Raw genomic sequence first — 23,538 nt, 5'->3', positions numbered from 1 at the left:
GCTAAACAAGTGGAGTGGCCATTAGGTTTACATACAAAAACTATATTTCCTGGCAAAATCTACATACTTCTGAAAGATTTATCAGAAGAACCCACTGGTAACAGCAAAAAATCTGCACAACCCTTTTTTGTTTTAACATTTAGTCATATGAAAGAAAAACAGTAAATCAAAGCATCGCTTTACATGTCAGGTTTGCAACAGAAGACATAGTAAACGCCAAAACCTCATACCAACCGTGGAAGGAGTATTCTAGTTCGTGGCTGCAATGATCAAGGAAACAATAAATTCACAACTGTAAAAAATGGCCTGTATTTGTATAGCGCTTTACTAGTCCCTAAGGACCCCAAAGCGCTTTACACATTCAGTCATCTACCCATTCACACACTGGTAATGGCAGCTACATTGTAGCCACAGCCGCCCTGGGGCGCACTGACAGAGGCGAGGCTGCCGGACACTGGCGACACCGGGTCCTCTGACCACCACCAGTAGGCAACGGGTGAAGTGTCTTGCCCAAGGACACAACGACCGAGACTGTCAGAGCCGGGGCTCGAACCGGCAACCTTCCGATTACAAGACAAACTGCAGAGAAAGACATTACCGGAGGATGTCAGAGCAGCAGCCCATGACCTCAAGCCAAAACAGCGTGTGTGATATAAAACAAGACATCAATAGAGAAAATGTAAAAAAGGAATTTAGTACAAGTAGATACACTGTAACTGCCATTATGACCGGACAGTGATGATCACAGTTGCTGATTTGATTATAAGATGTTTATGCATGCAGCTGTATTGGAGTGAGAGCTATTCGCCCTGCTGAGAGAATAGAGACGGGAGCAAACATACAAAGAACTAATACTTTTCTCCATTTATTAATACATGTGGGGATAAAACGATACAACCATGTTAAAAGAGACACTAAGATGCCGGGAACTCCTGCATGAATTCTTGTTTGTAACAAAGAAAAGACATGAAATTAAAAAAAAAAACAAACAAACAAACCAGAAAACAAAACTGAGAGCACAACATCCTAAGAAGAAGTCTGGTACTCCAACTCCTATTATGATGCCTTTTGTAAGCAATCACATGGCTTTTTAATAAAACATTTACACTGGAGTTAAAGAATACAGTCAGTGCAGGTTTACAGAAAGATTTCTAAAAGAGGGTTTCCTCATGTGACAGACAAAAATGGTTTGCTTCCATCTTTACAATGTGACATACGTTTAGACTGAAAAGAAAAATTCAACAAAACAAACCAAAACCTTGTTAAAATATGAGATTACGGCTTTAAAAAAAACTGTACTGGACATTTTGGACACTGTCAATGCAGAGTTCAATTCTAACTACCTAAAAGCTGGATTTTTAAAGTTCATCCTGCGCAGCCGTGGTTAAATCTGCTAAAAATATTCTGCCGTTATGGTTTTATGCATCTGAACACTCAGACAACATGTTTATACTATACAGTTCACATCTGAGTGTGAGGCAAATGTTAAATGTGTTTAACAACCCAGCTCTCAGACACCAACACACCTGAAGATCCTCCACTGAGCAAGTTTTTATAATTTTAGCACAGTCTTGGTCACAAAGCATGAGAAAACACTTGCTTGTTGATACATAAATTAAACGTTTGTACATCTGAAGTACAGGATATTGCATTATAGGATGAATGAGACACACATAAACGCACTTACGTGCTCACACACGCACACGCAAACAGCAGACAGACAGACGGCAAACGTGCCGGAGACTCAAGAACTGCTGCCGTGCGCCCCCGTGTCGTCCTCGCGCTTCTGCCGTTTCTTTGCTCTGATTGCATTCATGGCTTCTTCTATGGAGCGAGTGTCCCTCTTGTTGGCCACCGGCACTGGGACAGAAAGCAACCAACACAATGACCAAAGAGAATGACACAAAGCAAAGTGTTTCATTTCTGTAAGCCGGCCTCTACACTCACCACAGCCATAAGCCCTGTTGGCCTCAAGTGTATGTGCAGCATCTTTTGCAGCTGAAGTGCCAATCAGGTGACTGTACTTGTCTCTGTAGTTAGAGTTGGGGCATATTTGTGACTTTTCTGTCTGACTGGATGCTGCTTCTTCCAGTGCAGCCTGTTCCTGAAGTGACAAGAAAGAGCAACATGGTAAGAAATTCATCATCATCATCATCAAGCACCAAAGTGAAATGAAGAAGTTAATTTTTTTTTACTCAACTTAATTTCTTTACCTCAGAGCCATAAAGTGCCTCCACTTTAACACAGAAGTAGCATAAGTAGCAACTACCATTATCACTGTTCCAAACTTTGCATATGTATGGTAGTGTTTTTTGGAAGCTTCTTAGAAGGTACATTTGTTTAGTTTCTAAATATTTAAATTTAGGAATTATAACATTAGACAAGAAGAATATATACACACACATATTAAAAACAGAGGAGCACCAGTCTTACTTTTAGTCTGCGCCGCTGTTCTGCCAGTTTGGGGTCCCACTCTTCTCCCTTGCGATAGGCTTCCAGCTCCTCATCTGATGGAGCAAACTCCTGCCACAACAACATTTTCCCATCAGTCATGTAAAACTAAAAAGATTGTTTTCAGATCCAACACTGGATTTCAAAGCACTCGTACCTTCTTGAAAAGCATGACGTAACGGCTCTCTTCATCCTCCCCAAAAGAAAAAGACGTCAAACCAGCCACCTCTGCAACATCATGTCTGAGAGACAGGAAGAGATGAAATCTTAATAGTATCGACAAGTGGGGGAGAAATGTGTTTCAAGGCAGATAAATGCTTATTTTACTTTTTAGTAATGAAAGAAAAATAGTATGTACAATATACTCCTTTCAATCTTCCCCATGGGATTGTATTTTCTTTTCTGTTGTGAACTGTCTTGGATGAAATCCGACACCTCTTTCTCCATCTGAATAACAGATGCATGTGATAAATAGCAGGATTAATGAAGGGCGGTCAGAAAAGCTCTGCATCACAAATTCATTTTGTCTTAGATAAGACACTTGAAGGTCTCACCTTTTTCCTGAACTCTGCTTTCTTTCTTTTCTCCTCTTCTTCCATCTTCTTGAGCCTTGCTGCTTGCTCTTCAAAGAACAACAACTGATTTTTAATGTGTTTACTCAGGCATTTTAGTACTGAAAACTTTCAGAGTGCCCCGCTGTTAAACACAGAACATCTAGTCCTACTGCAAAAACTGGTCGTTTTCCTTAATGAAGGATAGTAAAACAACAGGCTTCCTGTAATCCCAAAATCACCAGGCATCAGTGACTCAGATCCTATTATCTGTTGCATGTCTGTGATGTTTTATACAGATGCACACTCTCTATAGTTAATTAAAGACATTTGGTTGTTCCCATGTCCTCACTACAACTGAAAAGACATTTCTTTGTTGTTTATTTGTACCAACACTCCACACAGTGTTGCCAGTGGTTTGAGCCAGACTCTTGAAAGCATTAAGAGTGCATCTACACAAACAAATATCCCATTTTTACTGGAGCCATATGAAACTTAAGAGTTACTGCAGTTCTTAGTACATGTGCTTTTGTCATAGCTGCTGACTGTAACTGTAAGCAGCCCACATAGTATTTATCAATTAAAGGGAACCAGGGTAGGAAGCACATTCCCAGACCTTAAGATTTTGATAAGATGTTGGGAGACAGAAAGGGTTAATGACCGGTTAATGACCGTGAATTCGAATAACTTGGGTTTTCAGGAAACTGCATTTGAAAGCCGAGCATTGTGAAAGCTCAGAGGTAACTTAATCAGATGGCAAAGACGGACTGTTCTTGGCAGGTTTGCGTTTCAGCAGCTGCCCGTAGCTCAGACTTGTCTGCGACAGTCTGCAGCATGTTGTGTTGAGGCGGTGCTAACTCTTCAACCAGGTCAGCCGCGGTTTACTGAAAGCTGAACTGACCAATGGCAGCTCAAGAAATGCCTGGTTCGCCTCTTCTTTCAATTTTCACATACGTTTAAATCCCGCGTCACGTTCATTTAAACGGATTCAGACTAGCTTGACGCTATTCGCTGTTTAGGCGATACAATATGTACCTCGTGCCTTTCGTCGGCTTTCCTGGTCGCCGACTGTAGGAGGTTTTTCCATCGAGTTTAGGATTGAACCGAGGAGGTCCGCCATCTTGAAATGATAGCGCAGACCTGTAAAGGCTGTTTTTAGCTGCAGCTGTACAGGCTGCGCAGGCGCGGATGAACTGAGTTGTCTTCGCCGGGGCAAAAATTCCGCATTTCAATTACACAGCGCCACCTTCTACCAGAAGGTTGTACTGCACAACTGTAGTGAAATCGATTTAGACTTCTGTTTCTCTAAATCGCAATTACATTTATCAGACCAAAAACAGTAAGAGCGTTGAAATACATAAATTGCTCTGTGCTTCATCATGTTGCAGACAATCGTAATGCTGCTGGGCTTCTCATGCTCATGCTTTTTTTTACATTTTATTTTCAATTTGAAAAATTGTAGCCGAAGCCCATTTCTCATTTGGTTGGCCCAGTTTCTAGGTTTATATGTGTATATAAATATTTGTTTTGTTTGTGTTGTTTGGGAGGGCCAAACATGCCAGCAAATAACTTTGCATGAGCTGTCCAATTATATATATATATATATGTCTCTGTTATTGTTTTGTTAACAATCATTCCCTGCGTCACTGGACCAGCATGTTTTGTGCAGTTTGGAGTTTCCCAGCATCAGCAGTAACACATGAACTACTGCCATATTCAGAGGTGGGGAGAGCAGTACGTGCACAGAGGCTTGAACGTGCAGCAGGACAGACAGAACTGTTCTGCTTACCTTCTGTAATACAAATATATTAGATAGTCCTTTACCTTTAAATGCTACATTTTCTTTTGAAAGAGTCCACTCTCGTCTAAATTAACTGCTCTGCCCTGCCATAGGGGCATATCCTATAAGAACTAGTTTGTGTTTTGCATATTGACAGACAGTTACAGGATGGTTCTTTTGAATAAGAAACAAACAAAAAGAAACTTCAAATTCTCAAGAGGCTGCAGCTGTTGATTATGCTGAGTGAACCGACAGTCCTGACCTTCAGCCCTCAGACTCTCATCACTCAGTGATGCTCTGCTATTGTGATTTGGACAGAACACGCCGGACTCCTCCCCCGTGCTTCAACTGCTGTATAAATGCAGCACCAGCGCGTCAGCGGCAGTGTCTGAAAGCTCATTGGTACCCAAACATGAAGGGACTGGGCTTGGTTCTCCTCGTGCTTCTCCTGATGCTCGCAGCTGGGGAGGGTAAGGATTAAATGCATCCGCTTTGTCACAGTAAGAGACTGAAATGAAGCAAATCAAAGTGTCGCATATGCTCAAACTACACCGTAAGTGTACTGGGCCTGTTTGTGTTTGAACTGAGGAGAAGTAAGACATCATAAAACGATACAATGTCAGATACATTTTAGGTGCTGTAAATATCTGAAGAATTCGTTGGTACCATAGCTTATGGAAATGCCAGTAAGCCAACATTCATCAGGGATGCTGGAATGTCATTTTTAAATAATTATCTACAGGAACTGATCCAGAAACGCAGTACTGGACTTGTGGGTATAGAGGACTCTGCAGACGGTTCTGCTATGCTCAAGAATACATTGTTGGTCATCACGGCTGCCCCCGAAGATACAGGTAGGCGTGGAACGATTGTTATAGTGCTTTTGCTAAAGGTACAAACCCATAAGAAATTATCTCTAATTGCAAGTTTAACTGAAGTTTTACTCTTCTATTTTTCCAGGTGCTGTGCTATGAGATACTAGCAGCGCTCCACTTGCCTAATGCTGCCTGAAAGTTATCACATCATCAGTTCTGATATATTCAGTACAGGCAGCTGTGGTCATAGTAACGCTCCTGGATGAAACTATGACAACTTTACTGTCATTCGACCCCTCTTGGCCTCCCAGCATCCTGTGGGATCTGACAATGAGTGCTTTTGAAGTGGACTTTCTGTAGCTAGACAAAGCTCATTTGCAGCTCTTAGGTGTGTATCTGCCATGTACCTCGCACTCTTTACAACAGAACAGTTTGAGCTGTCACCTTTACCTCTCTGGTCTGCAGTGTTGACAATAAATGCATTAAAATAAATGTGCTGGTTTGGTTTGTTGATGCCATTAAGTTGGGATGCTCCCAGTCAGTCTAAAAATAATTTACATCTGAAAACTGTTTAAAATATACAATTAATTTCCATATTCCACCAATTACGCCAACTTGGCTTGACCTTGGGGAAATAAAAGCATAGAAAGCAGTCTGGGATGAGTCTGGCATGCTGTCACCCCGGCCCTGTACTGACAGGAGACAATAATGGTCAAGTGACTGACCCAAATAGCTGTGATGGATGGAATAGAGCTTTTGTGAATGAAGTGTTATGTCTCTTGTCTGTGTTTATGTTATCTCACCATTCTGTCTGTCTGGACAACATTGTCTAGAACAGACAGACAATGTCAGGATCCACCAGTCACGACTGCAAAGCAAATTCATTGTCATGTTATCTGCCTCTCTCTGATCGTAAGGTCAGATGTTCTTGCTGATTGGCTCTGTGGTTTTCATTATCGATTTCATTTTACGAAAACGTTAAACTGTTATGTTTAACCACTCACCACTAATCCACAGCAAAAAGGCTGCCATCATATATTTTGCAACACTGATATTTAGCAACCAGCTGATTCAAACATTAACTTATCCATATGGTCATGATGTCGAGTCAAATGAGCCACGATCCGAAGGTGGTCAATAACTGCTTTGGGGTTGTAGGTGTTAAAGGAATGGATGATATTTGTAAACATGAGCCACTGTATTGTGCCCTGCATTGTCATCTGGGGTGAACTATTCAGACAGCACAGCGTGATCAAACTACAAAAGGGAACCCACCCCCCAGCCAGACCTGTTTATACGTCCGTCTGTCTTCATAAAGCTGACAACAACAGCTTAAAACAGAAAGTTGGGTTTCACAATGGACTGCAGGGAGTATTGAGGTACTTTTAAAAACCTGACACTTGTTTTTTTTAAAAACAAAACAAAACAAAAAACTGACACTCATTAATCACGTGATAATGGGAGGAATGAGCAATGTAGTGAAGAAGTCAGAGAGCTGAAATCTGATTTTAACAATTCAAATTCCTGCAGTGTCTTTGAAGTTGAAATACATTTATTTTTAACAACATGAATATACACTCACTGGCAACTTTGTTGGATAGGCTTGTTCAACTGCTTGTTAATTAGCCAATCACATGGAAGCAACTAACTGCATCTAGGTATGCAGACATGGTCAAGAGAACCTGAGTGACTTTGAACATGGTATGATTATTGGTGCCAGTCTTGGTTTGTTTTATTTAAGCATGCAGGTGCTGTTTCATTAATGATTAAAGTGAAATGAAGTTTAACCAATATGCAGTTAAGAAGAAACTCACAGAATTACTCAAAGAGTAGTCAGTGCGGGAATGCTGATCAGAGAGTGCGTAAACTAAATTGCAGCATTGCTAAAAAGATTTAGCAATCTCAGTCAGTTTTGGGAGTGAAATTATGGAATGGACTTAATGATGAACTGAAGATGTGTTTTTCTTTGTCATTCTTCAGGAAGATTTTAAAAATTAGTATTATACAAGGTTATAGAAATTTGGTTTGTTAAAAAAGGTTTGTGTTGATTTAATTTCTTAATTTCTTGATTTATCATTGATTTCTTTTCAAACTGTTATACAACTTATTTATCAATGCTATTTATTTTCTTGGTTAAGGATTTGATTATTTCTATGGGGGTAAGGGATAGGATAAGTATAAGCCACAAGGCTTCAGCCTATTCCTTTTTCGGTTACTGTTTGAGTACTTTTATGTAAAATTATAATCTGTTGTTGTTGTTGACTGAAATAAACATTTCAAATTCAAAAAAAAAAATTCAAAAAAATGAAGAATGAGATCACAGGACTCAATGGAGTCCTATGAAAGACTAATTACATCACATAATTCAGTAGCTTGTAGAAGCACCTTTAGCAGCAATAAGCTGAAGTAATAACTTGTTTTCTGCTGACTTTATCAGACGCTGACATCATTGTGAAAGAATTTTTGAGCCACTCCTCTTTAGAGCATAGCTTCAGTTCATTGAGGTTTGTTGGTATTTGTTAATGCAAAGCTCTCATTTCAGTTGGGTCGAGATCTGGACTTTTTGCAGCCGTTCTGTTGTAGTTTTGCTGCTATGCTTGGATGCATAGTCCTTGCAAAACAAGCCCACATCCTCACCCATCCACCACCGTGCTTGATAATTGCTATGAGGCTTCTGATATCCTATGTTTGTGTTTTTTTGCCAAGCATTGCCTGGTGCGTTATGGCTAAACATCTGCACTTTGGTTTTATCTTGTGGTTGGTTGAGATGCAATTTTGCAAACCTAAGCCTCTGATCTCATGTTTTTCTGGAGGGAAAATGCTTTCCCCCAGCAACCCTTCCACACAAGCCATACTTGTTCAGTCTTTTTCTAATTGCCATAAACTTTAATATCCTGATGATATTGCTAATTGTTGATCTCTTTAACTATTTCTTTCAGGTACATATGTTGGAAGAATGGTGTAAATCACGTCATTTGTTTATTAATAACAACAAAACAAAAGAGCTGGTCTTATTACACAGGCACCGTAACAGGTCTTTAACTTTCTGGTCAGTCTGCAGAAGTCATTAATAGCTTGAAGTATTTGGGAACATATATTGATGACAAGTTTAACTCTGTGATTAATGTTGACTCAGTTTGCAAGAAAATAATCAAAGAATCACAGTTTCTTTATAGGATGTTAAGAGACTTTGGAGTTGGCCACAAAGTTTTAGAAAGAGTTTATGTCAGTTTGATTGAAAGCATCCTTAAAATCAATATTTCAGCCTGACTGTGGCAATTAAGAACAAACTGCTGGAAAATTTACTAGAGATGGCACAATACCACTTTTTTATGTCCGATACTAATATCATAAATTTGGATATCTGCCGATACCGATATGAATCCGATATAGTGTGTTTTTAATCAATAAAACTGTTTTTTTAATATCTTGCTGCATTTTGTATAAGTTCATACTCAAGTTTTAAAACAACAACACTAAAGCTATTCTGTTATACCTGTATGCAAAAAATACACTGCACCCAAAATATTTTATAATTCAGCAATACTGATCAGTCTAATAAACTTAAACCTACTCCATCCTCCCAATTCTGGTATTTTAAAGAGTACTTAGCGTAAATATTAAGCATCCTAACTAATAGGGTTCCAACTCCCAGCAACAAAAAAAATAGGGAACCACTTCTCATGCTCCACCTCATGATGCTTAATCGACATAATCAACCTTAATTTGATGCAGTGTGAAAAAAAATGCACAGAAATCAATTATTTTTCAAGAACTATTAAATAGATTCAACATCTTTCTTCAACAGAATTGCAGACTGCACAGATGGTGCCTTCCCAAAGGAAAAAGTAGTATAGCTTATAGGGTGTATATTAGACTTAATAGTTACTATATACAGTAATGGACTTCTATTCATTTTACATCAAATTAAAACTTTGGGTGTAAGATTCAGATAATTATTTAATACAAGCTAGACATTTTAAATGAGAATAAGAAAGAAAAGTATGTCTTTGTGCAGTCCTTTTCCCTGTTCATGCCCTATCGGCCCCCTGGCTAAACTTTGCTAGATCCGCCCCTGCACAGTTACCAGTCGTCAGCTACGTGGAAATAGATCCTGGTGTAGAAAGTAATATTAAATAAATTCTAACAACACCTTATCAAGCTTAAACGTGCTGCTGTTGTTTATCCGCTGGTTTCCTCTTTCTGGTGCAAAGTGGGCGATAAACAAACAAGAGAGACGGACTCGCGACAGAAAAGCCAATCAGCTGATCATTAATCAGTTTCATGAATGAAGTAGCAGCAGGAGAGGGATGGAGAGAGAAGAGGCAGTCGCTCCATATATTGGTTGTTAAGCTTAACGCGGGAATGCTTTACAAACATTCAGAGATGAACTTACACACTTGCTTTACTTCTCTCTGGGATAACTTTGTGGTGGTGGTCAGAGGGCCCGGTGGCGCTAGTGTCCGGCAGCCTCGCCTCTGTCAGTGCGCCCCAGGGTGGCTGTGGCTACAATGTAGCTGCCATCACCAGTGTGTGAATGTGTGGATGACTGGATGTGTAAAGCGCTTTGGGGTCCTTAGGGACTAGTAAAGCGCTATACAAATACAGGCCATTTACCATTTTACCATAACTTTGTCAGAGATAAAATGCGGGGTTGGTAGCAAGGCTCCAAATGCTCAACCAGACCACCGACAGGTCTCGCACGCCACAGCCACTCTATCACCTGATGCATACTGCTCCGACGTGCTAAGGTTATGAGCCGAGTTACGCCATGTCACAAGTTTTATGAGGTGCTTTCGTGGTATTTAATGGATCGGATTACATTTTTTATTTCTCTCCGATATCCAATCCAGTAATTTAGGCCAGTATCGGACCGATACCGATATGTAATATCGGATCGGTCCATCTCTAAAACTTACTGGTCGACAACAAATTTAATTGGATAAGCTGTATCATCAGGCTGTTTTGATGAAAGCCTGGTCTATTGTTGCTGACCCTGAACACCCTCTTGATTCTGACTTTGAATTAATGCCCTCGGGACAACAGCAAGAATTCCTCTAGCTAACAAAAAAAGTGGTCAAAGGTGTTTTTATTCTTGTTGTATCAAAGTTTTGTGTGTGGGTATGTATGAATGTGTGCTGACGTGAAGTGATTTGATTGATTTGTTTATGGCTTGGTGGACCAAAGGCAATTTTCAATGAATGTGAATAATGAAGTTATTCTATTCCTAGTTTAACATGTTAACTGAGGCCTGTAGAGTCCTAGATGTAGCTCTTGGATTTTTTGCAGTTTTCTCTGAGTATTTACAGTCTGACCTTAGGCTGAATTTGCTGGGATTTTCACAGCAAACAACAGCGGTGTGTTAACACACACACACACACACACCTTAAAGGTCAAGGCCAGCAAACCAATAACGTGTGTTATTATAGAGGTGCTCACACTTCCTGATGATCAATTAATCAAGTGCATCTGATTAGTAGCTCCTGGGTTTGAGTTTCACTCTTCTTCTTTTTCCCCTTTTTGGTCTTATTGGAAACAGTAAAAGCTTTGACCGTTTGTGTTTATGACTGTTATTTACTTCTCCAGCTACTGAAATACCATAGTGAATATTAGTTGATTGTTTGGGAATGTATTTGATATCACAGCTATCATGATACTATTATTCTTGTGGTTATATAGCTCCAACATACAGTTAAATAACTTAAATAAATAAGTAGTATAACTAGTGAATCTAATAACTTTGATCTGGTAGAAAGTGCACAACTTCCCTTTAACATGTTACTTTCTTCAATGCCACTAAGCCTTTAGAAAGGCTGTGAAGGCTGTTTCAGTGTAAGAAACCTTATGGGTAGACCACAACCAGTGTGAAAGTTTTGATGTTTAATCAAAGAAACCTTTGTAAAAAAGTAAACAGATGTGGAAAAAAAACCCACTCTCCATCTTTAATACCTCATAAGCAAATACTGAACCAACAAATCTGGAACAAAGTTTAATCCGTTAAAATGTTAAACACAGAAACATTCAGATATAGCTTGTTGTTCAGAGGCATGAAATGTAAAACATTCCCTGACAGAGGGGGTTATACTGATCAGTTTTTCCAGAAAACCGATTCTATGAAGGTTAAGGTACATGTAAAACACCAACTGCAAAAAAAAATGTACTAAACTACTTTCATTACCATGTTTCATATCAGTGCAAATTCAACATTTAGGTGAATTTTAGTGCCATAAAAAAATTCATACCCCTTGAGGTAATACAATGTCGCAGTCAAAAATTATGCTTTGGCTATATATCAACTTTTACCTAGAATCTAACCTGGTGTATTTAGTTTTTAATTACACGCTGTAACTCCTAATAAATTAAAAGCAATAACTTACAGCTGGGTCAGAGATTTCTTTTTAAATTTGTTGCCAATTTAAATTAATGAATTGCTCAAATCTTACAATGCTCAGATACATATGATGTAGACATTAATTAGCACCACAATTGTACTGCAGTTACAGCAAAAGACAGTGTAAGCATAGTGTTTGTTGCATCCACAAGTGGGTTTTGCAGAGGACGATTAATAGATCATCTGTAATAATGCATCTCACAAAACCAAGAACACATGTCAAGTCCACACATATGTCACTCATTGGGTTAAATGTGCATTTAAAAAAATGACTTTTTAATTCACAGTTTCACTTGTTTTTACTTTTTAAAGATCCTATTACATTTATTATTAAACTATTCTGGTTTTCTTTGCTCTAATACAGTGAAGATTTAATAAAGTATTCCAATTAAGAGGATTTTTGCCCACTAGAACAAAGTAAAAGGCAGTCTTTGTTTACTACTATAACCTGAATAAGAGATCTGAGCACTATAAGTTTTAAGCTAGTAAAACTGAACTTCTCTTATTCCGGATTTTTGGTATGATTTAATGTCATTAACCAACCAGAAGAAAGAATTAATACAAATTGTGCAAAACCTCAAGGGGATTCTGAAATTTTATACAGCACTGTATATGACAACATGTAACTTCATACTTCCAGCAAAGACATGCTTTCACTTGGATACCTGGACGTACAAGTCAGGCATACTGGGTTAAAATCTGTAAGACACCACTGCTAAGACGGTAAGGTGCAATATTAAAACATAGGTGGCAAAGCACAACCTAGGCGTATAACAATTTGTTTTTCTACTAAAATGCTGATTGCCAGAAGGAAAACAGCTGTTGATAATGCATAAAGCAAAATGCCCTTGAAAGTACAGCAGTGGGCCTGAAAGTCCGATTGTCTTAGCACAGGAGAAAGGTGTGATCTGGTGTTCTGTCTGATACGGCAACTGAGCTTGAGGCTAAATTGTGCAGAAATTCACAATGTATTCTGCTTGCTCAATTTATACTTTGACAACTTTTTCTGGAGAATTTGTTGGGAGAAAGAAAAATAGTAAACTTTCTATTATGAAGAACCTTAAATGTCTACAACATGGCAAATGAAGTGAAATGAGAGAGTGCACCGACACAAACAATCTTTTCAAACAATTTATAAAAAAAGAAAAAGAAATGAAAAAACAAACAACTTGCCTAACAATAAATGTGCCTGCCAGGGCAGAACAATGCAAAATAAAAATTTGAACTTTGCAACGTACATACTTTTTTGTAAATACAAAGCTACCGGTCTTTTTTTTTTTCCCCAGACAAAAGACAAAAAAAAAAAAAAAAAAAAGAGAACTGTGACTCACTTGTAAATTGGCAGCAAACATTATAAAAGAACAAAAGAAAACCATAAAACACTGTATAAACGACTCAGGCCATTATGAACAAAATCTGCAAACTTATTTACATTGATCACTTAAAACAGAAACATATCGTCCATCATCGCCTGCCCTATCGCACCCGTAACGGAACCAGCCACATGAAAGGAAGATTTTCTGTGCCAGCCTCTTCCAACGAAAGGTTGCAGATGGGTGGTGCTCAGTGGAAACCAATTAAAAAAGCAAACACAAGGAATACCTGTACCTGCAGTGTTTCCCACACCTAGTCATTACTTGGGCAGGTCAATGAAGTATATTTGAGGACTCTTTTTAGCAATTATTTATTTTTTCCACCCACTCAAGAGATCACCAGCTTTTAATAGTCTAAATTAATCGTCAACAGTCTAATTTTAAAAGCCAAGTTACAAGTAAACTAGCTGGCCGCTGCCTTCTTGTATTTCCCTTCCATCTGACTTGATAGCCAAGTCTCTGTTTTAATGTCCTTTGATATCATTCAGCTGCTTGAGCCTCTCAGGCTCCATCAACACTGTCTAGGTGGGGATGAGGAAAGTAGTCATTGTTCTCCAGATATCCACTGCAATTTCTTTGTCCGGAGATGCTTAGTCAGTTAAAATATTTACTGAGAAGCACATTGACAAAATGTGTGTAGCTTCTTTTGAACACTGCCACCCGACACCCATCCCCAACACCATCACAAACAGAACCCAGATCTCTGGGAAACACTGAACAGGCCCTATTGGTCAAAGATTAAAAGCAGTGAGGGTGTGATCTGCCCCAACAGAATGACAGGAAAAAAAATAAATAAAATAAAATACAGAAAAAAATGGAAGTTCGTCAAAACAAAAAGCATAGTCATACTGAAATTTGGTTTTAAAAAAAAAAAACAAAAACAAAAAAAACCCACAAAATAAAAACAATATTAAAGCAACAATTCATTTTCCAGTATTTTTTTTGTTTATGCTTACATATATAGAATAACTAGAAATCAACACGGGGCTCAGGGGACTACTGGATGAGCATGAGAACAGACCCACAAAACAGAATGTCTCTGATTTATACAGGACTGATGACACCACAGGGCCTCAAATCGCCTTTGCCTCAATTTTACGCTCAGTTGTATCAGTCAGCACCTCATGAAGGACACTGGAGACAGCAGATAAGGTATGGCTATGGCTTAACTGTTTAAGAAAAAATATAAGAAAAAAAAGATGGCTGCCTGCTACAGATCTACTTAAAATAGTCCTTGTGGGCTGAATAATAACATGGATGTCACACCACCTCAGTTCAAATTTAACTGGATGCTATTTTGGCCGTTTAGCAAACCTTTCCCCACTGTGCCTCATATTTCTATTTATTCAGACACCCCACTTTCCACTTGTTAAGGTCTTTGTGTGATGTAGGTGCTTTTTCTGATGTTGTATTCAAAATATGAAAAAATTTTGAGCACTATTTAACATGTATGAAAGCTAATTCAGCAAAATTCAGCTAATTTAAAAAAAAAAAAAAAAAAAAGGCAAAGAACAAGGTGCGCATTAGGTTTGGAAGATGGGACAAACACATAGGCCATTAGTGTTAAACTGTCTCAGTGACTGACCGTGTGTAACTGTTTTAATCATCACAAACAAATGTGCGCCTATATGGTTGCCGCAAGAGCATTCAAGGGTTTAAACATATATTTAACAGGTAAGGCAGGATTTCTAAGTCTTCAGTAGTTACAGTGGGGGGGCTACATTCACAAGTATTGTGCGCAGTGTCTTGCACAGCATAAAACACTTTACTTTTCAAAAGATTTAATATCATCTCTTCAATGGCATTGTATGCATTATAGTGCAGCTTTGCTTACGCAACATACAGTTGATGAATATAACATCTATCACCTGTTAAAAATGGTGATTCCGACCAGTTGGATAAGACTTCCCATCGTCCAATCCTAATATGTAAAAGATATAGAAATATGGTGGCACAGAATAACTTCCTGAAAGTAAAGATATGGCCCAAGATATTCCAACCCAAGTTATGGCCATGGATCAAACTGGGGGCATCAATACCACTAGAAGTAGTCCATGGAAATCTGAGCAGATGAACACCTCTTCCACACTCAGGCCAAACTAGGAGTTTTGTTCCAGGTTACCCATGGAGTCCTATCCGAGTTTACTCCACACTTTTAATAATTTCTAGTCACAGAGGACTTTAACACCTTTCTCTTTGACAGTCTGCATCCTTAAAAAAAATGTCATTCCACTTTTGGTCCCATTTTCCTTTCTGTTATTCATCTTCAGCATCAAACGCCGGAGTAACGGTTTCAAGGTTTCAGATTGTCCCTTGTGGTCCAGTGTAGATGGCTGGCTTGAATGTATGATGGTGGTTTAGGCTACTCACATTCAATGATGTTCAAGGCAGGCGCAGTCATTTGTGAAATACATAGATTGGCCTCTGAAAACCTGTCAGGATGATAAATAAAGATGAACATGGCAGCAAACTACAATGCTGGATACAATCTGGAGAATATATCTGCTGTGACAAATCATTGTGTAGTTACCTCTTACTGAACACTTGGGGGGCCCGATGTATTCAAAACTGGTGAAGCCCACTTCAGTTGTAAGATATGACACAAACAGGTCAGGTTTGAGACGGATGCTGTGATAATTCCTGCTAATATTATCCTGTCAGGCAAGGGGAAAAAGGGAACATTTGTTATATTTCAGCCAATCAACCAGGTTTTTTAAATGACCGATTTATATTCAGACAGTCTTCCAGCAATACAAACGTCAACCATGTCATCTCAGGTTCTTACAGTTAGCTTCTTTCTCCTCACGTAGGACTCCCAGGGCTGTGGCTCCAGGATGAAAAGGCCCCCATGACGGAGATGTCTGTAGACCCTCTTAAAGAGCCGCTTGAGGCCACTGTCTCCCCAGTTCAGGTGGACCCATTTAGTGACGCTCAAACACAGAATCACATCATATTCTGGCCGCTGTGTCAAAAGAAGATTATCGCTCTCCAGTACATAATTAGCCTAAAGGAGAGAAGAGATGAGGTGAGAAAAATAGGCCATTCTTGTGCAATTTAATTTCATGGATCCAATACTGACTTCTTTTGAAGCTGGTCACTGCGAAGAAATTGGAAACTGATTAACCTCCCAAACTAGAATCTCAATCTCACATTTCTACCTGTTGAGTTTTGGTCAAAAATCAAAAACTGTATATAAAAGATGGAAACAGCCATCATTCATTTATATGGGGATTCAAACATGGGTATTTGGTCAGTGCTATTTTTGATATTTTACTTATTTATTTTAGATCAGTAGCCCTGAAAAAGCAGTAGATCTGACTGAGGAAATGGGGAACAGCATTATGGGAATAGACACTATTTTGAACACTGAGATATATTTTATATATATATATATATATATATATATATATATATATATATATATATATATATATATATATATATATATATATGTCACAGAAAAGCCAAAATCTAAAGTGTTTAGTACACTGTTAATGCCGTAAAATAAACCTACTGCCCACATTTGACAACATTCTTAAAAAAAAATAAATTCTCTCAAAGAGGAAGCTTAATTTTTTAATATTTAAATGTTCTGATTAGTATGTTCTCTGGTATAAAGTAATGTACCTCCACTGGCATAAATGGTAAATGGCCTGCATTTGTATAGCGCTTTACTCAGTCCCTAAGGACCCCAAAGCGCTTTACACTACATTCAGTCATTCACCCATTCACACACACATTCACACACTGGCAATGGCAAGCTACATTGCATTACAGAAAGTAGTAGTAGTGCTAATCTTCAACCAGCATTAAAAGATAAAAGCAGAAGAACACATTAATAACCTGACATCCTGATAAAACTGATAAAATCTTTTTACATTGTAAGCCACATGCACCCCACTTTGATCTTAAGTGGGCTGGACTAGTAACACTCCCTCCTACTGGTAATGTAAAGATATTTAAAATCCCAGCGATATCTTAATATAAGAAAAAGAAACACACTTTTAACAACACATCTCAGTTTTTCTACACAATAAGAAGAAACATTGCTGTGGTAAATTAAAGAAATATGTTAGCATGAATAAATATACCTAAAATTACAGAAAAAAAAAAAGTTCTGATAGCTCACTGCTCAGACTGTCCTGCAATTACAACACCTTTTCTGTCTTTTATATTTTTTTAATTGTTAATCTACAACTTCATTATTTTGGTGTGCTATCAATATCCAATTCCATTATCACAGAAGAGGCAGTTATCAATTTCATTTGGAAACTATGTATTTTTCCCCTTTTCCATTCAACAAATACATATAAAAGGACTGCAGAGTGCAAAAGCAAGTATGGCTTAAACACAGTTGATTTCAGACACTTTAATGGAACCTATAATATTTATTATATCACAATATTATATTGCTCTTTGCCGTTTTTACCTATTAGTTAAAAATCACCCGTTACCTAAAACTCAGGGAGCCTATAGTTTGACTGACACACACACACACACACACACACACACACACACACACACACACACCAAAGTAATAATGCAAGATTAACATATAACAAAAAATGTTTTTTCTTGATTTTTACTACTTTCAACACTGTAGAGACATACTGAAGTCATCGGATATATGAAGCAAAATATATGGAATTATGTAGCAAAGAAAAAAAAAAAAGATAAATTCCTCAAATTCCTCAAAGTAGCCTCCCTTTGCTTTGTTGACAGCACTGCAGACCCTTGGCCTTCTCTCAGTGAGCTTCATGATGTAGTCACGTGAAATGGTTTTCACTTCACAGGTGTGCCTTGTCAGGATTACTTGTGGAATTTCGTTCCTTCTTAATGGGGTTGGGACCATCATTGGGGTTGTGCATTAGCTTCATGAAGCTCGTCGAGGGAATTCCAAGAGTGTGCAAATCAGTAATCAAAGCAAAGTGTGGCTATTTTGAAGAATCTAAAACATAAAACATGTTTTGAGTTATTTCACATTATTTGTTTACAACATAATTCCATACGAGTTAATTTATAGTTTTGATGGCTTCAGTTAGAATCCACAAAGTAAAGAGTCATGAAAATAAAGCAAAACCATTAAATGAGAAGGTGTGTCCAAACTTTTAACTCGTAGTGTACATTGTTTTTTTTGTTTTTTTTTTCCCCTCCTAGTTAGTTCATTTACTCTGTTTTTTGGGAAGCATTTTACAACGCTGGTTTTGATAAGTGCTATGCAAATAAATTTTACAACCAATTACTGTATGGATTTATAATAATACCTTTTAATATTTAGCCACAGCTCAAGTAATGCGACAAAAAAGGAAAAGCAGCCACTGACATGATTAAATGCAAAGGTCAGTTTTTTTTTTTTTAGATATAATACTATATAACTGTTTTATAGTGGGGAATAAAAAGAAAAGGTCACAGTGAGAGGAAGTGTGTGCACAACAAATCAGTCCTCATAATGCACACACCTTTTTGTGCATTTTTACACATTTTATTCAGTTACCCTAGCATTATGTTATAATGCAGGACACACACAGTGTCTAATTTTTTTTTTTTAAATTTGCCATTCTAGGTTCAAAATATGCAGCAACACAGAAATCTGAGCCATATTCCCAAAAGGGAAAAAAATAAATAAAAAAATCCTCTCTTACCTTGACGAAGGACACATTTGAAGGGAACTCCCCAGGCTGCACCGTGGATGTTTGTGTTAGCGGGGGTGCAGCAATGGGACCCCTGGAGATCCGTAGGGATACAGGAAAAGAGCAGCTCTCAGAGTGATCAGCGGGGGGTGAATCACAGTCTTCTTGCTCCATTTCCTCTGTTTTGCTGCCCTGCCTCTGGGTCTCCATCTCATCCGTGTGACACGACTCATTGTCATTTCCATCATCTGCAGGGCCACTTTCTGCTTTCACTGGTTTCCCATTTTCGTCCCTGCTCTCAGCTTTGTTGTGCTCTTTTTCTGTGCCCGTGTGACTCGCGTTTCCATTTGTCTCCTCCTGTTTACTAGTCTTTTTGCCCTGCATTGCTCGCCTGGCCTCTTGGGTCTGCAGCTCAGACAGATAATGTCTTATGTTTTTACGAGCTGCATGTATCAGACCACTGTCAATGTCAAGGCCCAATATGCGGGCGGGTCTTAGCATTTTGGCAATATAGAGCGTTACATGGCCTGAGTTGCACCCCAAATCCAGTACTTCTTTACCTCTAAACCACTCGGGACGAAGCAGACGTAAACGAGGGTCTTCACTGCAGCCCGGGTTGCGGTATCCATAATACTTGTTGTAATTCCCATACTGGAACTTCTTGTGCTGTTCCTTTGTATGAGAGTGGGGCTGCTGGTGCTGGCGTATTCCAGGGCCTATTTTGGAACCAGATTTTGGCGTGTGAAAGGAATTTCTTGCTCCCCCTGCACCAAAATGCCTGTCTCCAGGTCCCGACTTGCCAATCGGAGTAGAATGGGTGACAGGGGGCTCCATTTTGCCCGAGTTGCGCCTTCGCTTGCGTCTACTTGTGTGCTGGTACGGTGCCCCTGAAGTGGAATCCTCCATGGATGCAGGTGGCATTTCCTCCTTGCAGCTTGCTGAGCTGCAATCTGTGTGCTCGTGGGACTCTGCCATGACACTAGAAACACTACCGGATTCATTGTTGGATTCTAGTGCAGAACATGAGGCTAAGGTACCTTGAAGAGGTACAGAAGGACCTGTTTTAACTTCACTTTTTCCTGATTCTGAGAGGTTCATTTGTGTGGCTGAAATCCCAATACCGCCACCACTCCCACCTCCTCCACTCCCACCTCCACCACCTCCTCCTCCCCCATGGTGCCTGTTGCGGTGTCTCTTCCTTCCTCCACTCTTGAAGGGAGAAGCCAAAAAGCTGCTGTCAGCTATCCCACTGTTCAGGTTCAGTGGATCTGTGATGTCCCTGGGGATGAGTATCTCCACAGGGTCTCGACTTTTTGCTGGCAGCGGAGAGGATTTGGGAGTCTCTGCATTCAGTGCCTTGTTGACCTCCTCATCCAGCAGGCTGTTGAGATTCAGTGGGTCAAAAATGTTCCCACCCAAGAGGAAGTTGGTGGGCAGGACAGAATCGCTCTCAGAGTTGGCCCTTCGTCTCCGTTTGCCAGATGAAGGATGCTTGAAACTAGAATTTGCAGTGTAGCGCCGCTTTGTTAGCTTTGTTTGTTGTTGCTGCTGTTGTTGTTGTTGTTTGGAATGATGAAAGCTATTTCTGCGATTGATGCTATTCTCGTTCCCTCTGGCTCTCTGTCCAGCATTGTCTGCGAGGGTGAGCGCATCAGTTGTGCTGGTGTGTTTTGGCGAGGCAGCAGTGCCCAGAAGAGGGCAAGCAGCTGCAAAGTCAGGGGTAGCTGCAGTTCCCTCCATCATCACAGACACACCACCGTAACCTCCAGGACCATCCGTGAGCTGCAGAGATGACGTCGAGCTAGGCTGTGGACTGCCCATTTTTGCAGTATCCTCATCAACAGACATCTCTTTTGATTTTCAGAGCTGATGAAGACATAGAAAGTTTTTTGTTGTTGTTTTTTTGTTTTGGGTTTGTTTTCTTTTTTTTTTTGGGGGGGGGGGGGGGGGGGGGTAATTTTCTGAGCCTGAAAAACGAAAGAAACAAAGAAGTTACAGGAAGGAAAACTCATGTCATAAACTTAACATTCTTTTAGACATGGTGAACAAAATTGATTTAAACCTGGTGCCTCCTCATTGTTGTGATTACACACACACACACACACACACACCTGTTAAGTAAAGTAACATAAGTTGGCTAATATTACAACAAAAATATGCTCAAGGCATCCTGGGATGTCCAGGCACTTGCACATCCAAGGGCCCCTGTATCTGTATTTATACATATGAGGTGGGAGTTAAAAAATAACCCTTTACATTCCACTGTGATTTCCTAATAACGATACACAAAATTCATCTTTTTAGATACAGAGAATCTCTTGGCCCACACCCTTATCACATCTGTATTGTGGTATCTGAAGCGTGTCTGCACAGGGGTTGCTGACCTGAAAAGTTTAGGAGTCCCCGTCTGGCACTGTTACCCAGTTAGCAAGCTAGCTCTTAGCTTCTCTATCGCGGGCCAAGAAGATTGAAACGTCGAGTAAACGTTACGATCTACTCCGGCCAGAAAGCGCTACCAGACAAGCACCAAAGTACCCACCTCGATATGCTGCTGCCAGAACCCCACTAAAATCGTGAGTCACACTCACGAAAGTGATACCATTTAACAGATGGCCACGCGTAGTCAACAGGGTAGCAACCACCATCAAAATATAACAGTCTCACCTCGCAGCTCGCGACTCTCCCCGCCTCCGGCCGGACTGTCACTACCCCGCACTCTCTCCGCTTGAGCTAACGTTAGCGCAGCTAGCACAAGTGTCCCTACAGCGACACAACAGTGCTAAGCTACGCAAACAAGCGAGCAGGCACGGCACAGGTATCCTGCACTGGCCTGTAGGCAGCAAAGGCTCCGGTGGCCACGAAACTGTCTTATCGACTTCTTCAGTCAACTCCTAGTGGGCCAGTGTGAGGCAGGTTGGTGAATAAATTATTCCATTCGCTGACAGAGGCGGCATGGCGGCGCATCCGGGCTCCGAGCTGTAGCCCAAGATGACTGGGGCGGAGATCTCTGACTGGTGGCTGCGAGGCGGTGAGGAGAACTCCCCTCTACGATATTATAATGAGCCTCCTACTGCAGGTAACATTAGAGCCGATGATAGTTTTGTTATTGATTGATTAGCAGCTTAAATTTAATTCATTTATTAGACAATATATAAAAGGGAACAACTTAACAAAACAGGAGGGCTGAGGGACACTCAAAAGTGAACATAACTTTCCCGCCTTGGTTAACTACCCTGACTATCAATTCAGCTAGTTGAGATTTGTTTCTTTGTTGCTACTCGATTATTCGACTAATTTGTATAGTCCTAAAGTCACACTTTAATGCATTACAGCCCTAGTAGACTTATATTAAAGTAGGCCTTAATGGTAGCCTGAGTACTGCATAGCCTGCACATTAGGTTTTTATAAAGTTTTGTAAAGCAGCAACCTCACAGTTTCCTTTTGTATGTCCTTTCCTTACTGATGTGCTCAATGCACTTTTGCAAATGCAGGTTTCTAATTATGCATGTCAGGGGTATCACACATGAGGACTGTGGGCCAGAATCAATCTGCAAAAGCAGCCCACTGGATGGAAAATGTGAAGGAGGACGTAAACTATTTATATTTAACTGAATTTTAACAACTTCTACAGCGTCTCCTTCCCACATGGCCATTTATACTACAACAAAGTAAATAATACACAAACAATTTTAAAAAAAATAAGGTTCCAGTTTTTCACTATCTACTGTAGAAATGTATGATTTTTATAGTGGGTTAATAGTATAAATAGAAGACATTCAAGACATTGACAAAAATGTTTTTGTTTCAACATTTTACAACAGCCTGTGCAAATTTTCTCTCATTTTACACACGTATTTCTTACAATTTAAGCCTTAATCAGAAAAACTGCAATGTATTGTTGAAACATTCAAATTTCAAACATTAAGTATGTAGTGGAACTTTTTATACAATGACAGAAAGGGGAGTTTCACTGGTTCAGCTCATTTAAGATCAAAGTGTGCTCTACTTGGCACTAATATTCACTAATATTCAAGAAGCAGTAGCCAAACAATCCCTGTAGTTAAAATCCCTAAACATCACACACACACATTTGTACCCTTTTTAGTACCTATGTAACATGAAGGTATATAGTGTGATGAGAGCTCACACTATATACGCAGGCATAATCACACCATTTGTAGGTACATGCATACCTTCATAGGGTGTGAACTTATTTTTGCTTTTAGTTTTGAAACTTGATGTCTCTGTCCCACCACAGCCTTTGCTTAACTGTCTGCATGATGTTAAAGGCTGGTTAACACAGAATTTTCTCACACTAAATAAAAATACGACTGAAGTTATGGTATTTGGAACTCATGCCCCTTTGAACAAGTTAACTGATACCCTCGGTCCTCTTGCTTCTCATCTTTCTCACACTGTAAGGAATCTTGGAGTGTTTTTAGATAGCTCTTTTAAATTAGAGAAGCAAGTGAAAACAAGTTTTTATCAGTTATGTGAAATTGCCAAAGCTAAGCCTTATCTTCCTCCAAGAGACCTAGAAACACTTA

At 39.5% G+C, this 23,538-nt stretch overlaps 3 protein-coding genes across 3 annotated transcripts; 1 reads left to right on the top strand and 2 right to left on the bottom strand.

Moving 5' to 3' along the window:
• Positions 1 to 852: 852 nt before the first annotated feature.
• On the bottom strand, positions 853 to 4,175 carry spag7 (sperm associated antigen 7). Its single transcript, XM_006802249.3, has 7 exons — positions 4,038 to 4,175; positions 3,006 to 3,073; positions 2,810 to 2,898; positions 2,609 to 2,693; positions 2,434 to 2,523; positions 1,948 to 2,104; positions 853 to 1,860 (listed from the first exon to the last, which is right to left on the bottom strand). Exons 1-7 carry the CDS (start codon positions 4,120 to 4,122, stop codon positions 1,745 to 1,747), a joined length of 690 nt encoding a protein of 229 aa, XP_006802312.1. The 5' UTR covers positions 4,123 to 4,175; the 3' UTR covers positions 853 to 1,744.
• Positions 4,176 to 5,100: 925 nt separating this feature from the next.
• Positions 5,101 to 6,089, top strand: defbl2 (defensin, beta-like 2). The gene is made up of 3 exons (XM_035912670.2): positions 5,101 to 5,252; positions 5,525 to 5,636; positions 5,743 to 6,089. The coding sequence occupies exons 1-3, from the start codon at positions 5,195 to 5,197 to the stop codon at positions 5,762 to 5,764; spliced, it is 192 nt and encodes a 63-aa protein (XP_035768563.1). The 5' UTR covers positions 5,101 to 5,194; the 3' UTR covers positions 5,765 to 6,089.
• A 5,461-nt stretch (positions 6,090 to 11,550) lies between these two features.
• mepcea (methylphosphate capping enzyme a) lies at positions 11,551 to 22,094 on the bottom strand. The gene is made up of 5 exons (XM_087847242.1): positions 21,531 to 22,094; positions 19,004 to 20,958; positions 16,147 to 16,365; positions 15,892 to 16,015; positions 11,551 to 15,793 (listed from the first exon to the last, which is right to left on the bottom strand). Exons 2-5 carry the CDS (start codon positions 20,837 to 20,839, stop codon positions 15,759 to 15,761), a joined length of 2,214 nt encoding a protein of 737 aa, XP_087703368.1. The 5' UTR covers positions 20,840 to 20,958; positions 21,531 to 22,094; the 3' UTR covers positions 11,551 to 15,758.
• Between the last annotated feature and the right edge of the window lie 1,444 nt (positions 22,095 to 23,538).

The sequence above is a fragment of the Neolamprologus brichardi genome, chromosome 10 (genome assembly GCF_056152115.1).
Source record: "Neolamprologus brichardi isolate AB-2024 chromosome 10, ASM5615211v1, whole genome shotgun sequence".
Lineage (NCBI taxonomy): Eukaryota > Metazoa > Chordata > Actinopteri > Cichliformes > Cichlidae > Neolamprologus > Neolamprologus brichardi.
This window is presented reverse-complemented; position numbering and strand designations above follow the sequence as displayed.

What these genes read in the sequence shown, in the direction of transcription:
- spag7 (XM_006802249.3), bottom strand. Translation starts at nt 4,122, where the DNA reads ATGGCGGACCTCCTCGGTTCAATCCTAAACTCGATGGAAAAACCTCCT. An exon ending in AAGATTGAAAGGAGTATATT is followed by an intron (nt 2,694 to 2,809) that starts GTACATACTATT and finishes CCTGTCTCTCAG; the next exon opens with ACATGATGTTGCAGAGGTGG. An exon ending in CAACAGGGCTTATGGCTGTG is followed by an intron (nt 1,861 to 1,947) that starts GTGAGTGTAGAG and finishes TTTCTGTCCCAG; the next exon opens with TGCCGGTGGCCAACAAGAGG.
- mepcea (XM_087847242.1), bottom strand. Translation starts at nt 20,839, where the DNA reads ATGTCTGTTGATGAGGATACTGCAAAAATGGGCAGTCCACAGCCTAGC. An exon ending in CAAATGTGTCCTTCGTCAAG is followed by an intron (nt 16,366 to 19,003) that starts GTAAGAGAGGAT and finishes TCTCTCCTTTAG; the next exon opens with GCTAATTATGTACTGGAGAG. An exon ending in CCCCAAGTGTTCAGTAAGAG is followed by an intron (nt 15,794 to 15,891) that starts GTAACTACACAA and finishes TCATCCTGACAG; the next exon opens with GTTTTCAGAGGCCAATCTAT.
- defbl2 (XM_035912670.2), top strand. Translation starts at nt 5,195, where the DNA reads ATGAAGGGACTGGGCTTGGTTCTCCTCGTGCTTCTCCTGATGCTCGCA. An exon ending in GATGCTCGCAGCTGGGGAGG is followed by an intron (nt 5,253 to 5,524) that starts GTAAGGATTAAA and finishes AATTATCTACAG; the next exon opens with GAACTGATCCAGAAACGCAG. An exon ending in GGCTGCCCCCGAAGATACAG is followed by an intron (nt 5,637 to 5,742) that starts GTAGGCGTGGAA and finishes CTATTTTTCCAG; the next exon opens with GTGCTGTGCTATGAGATACT.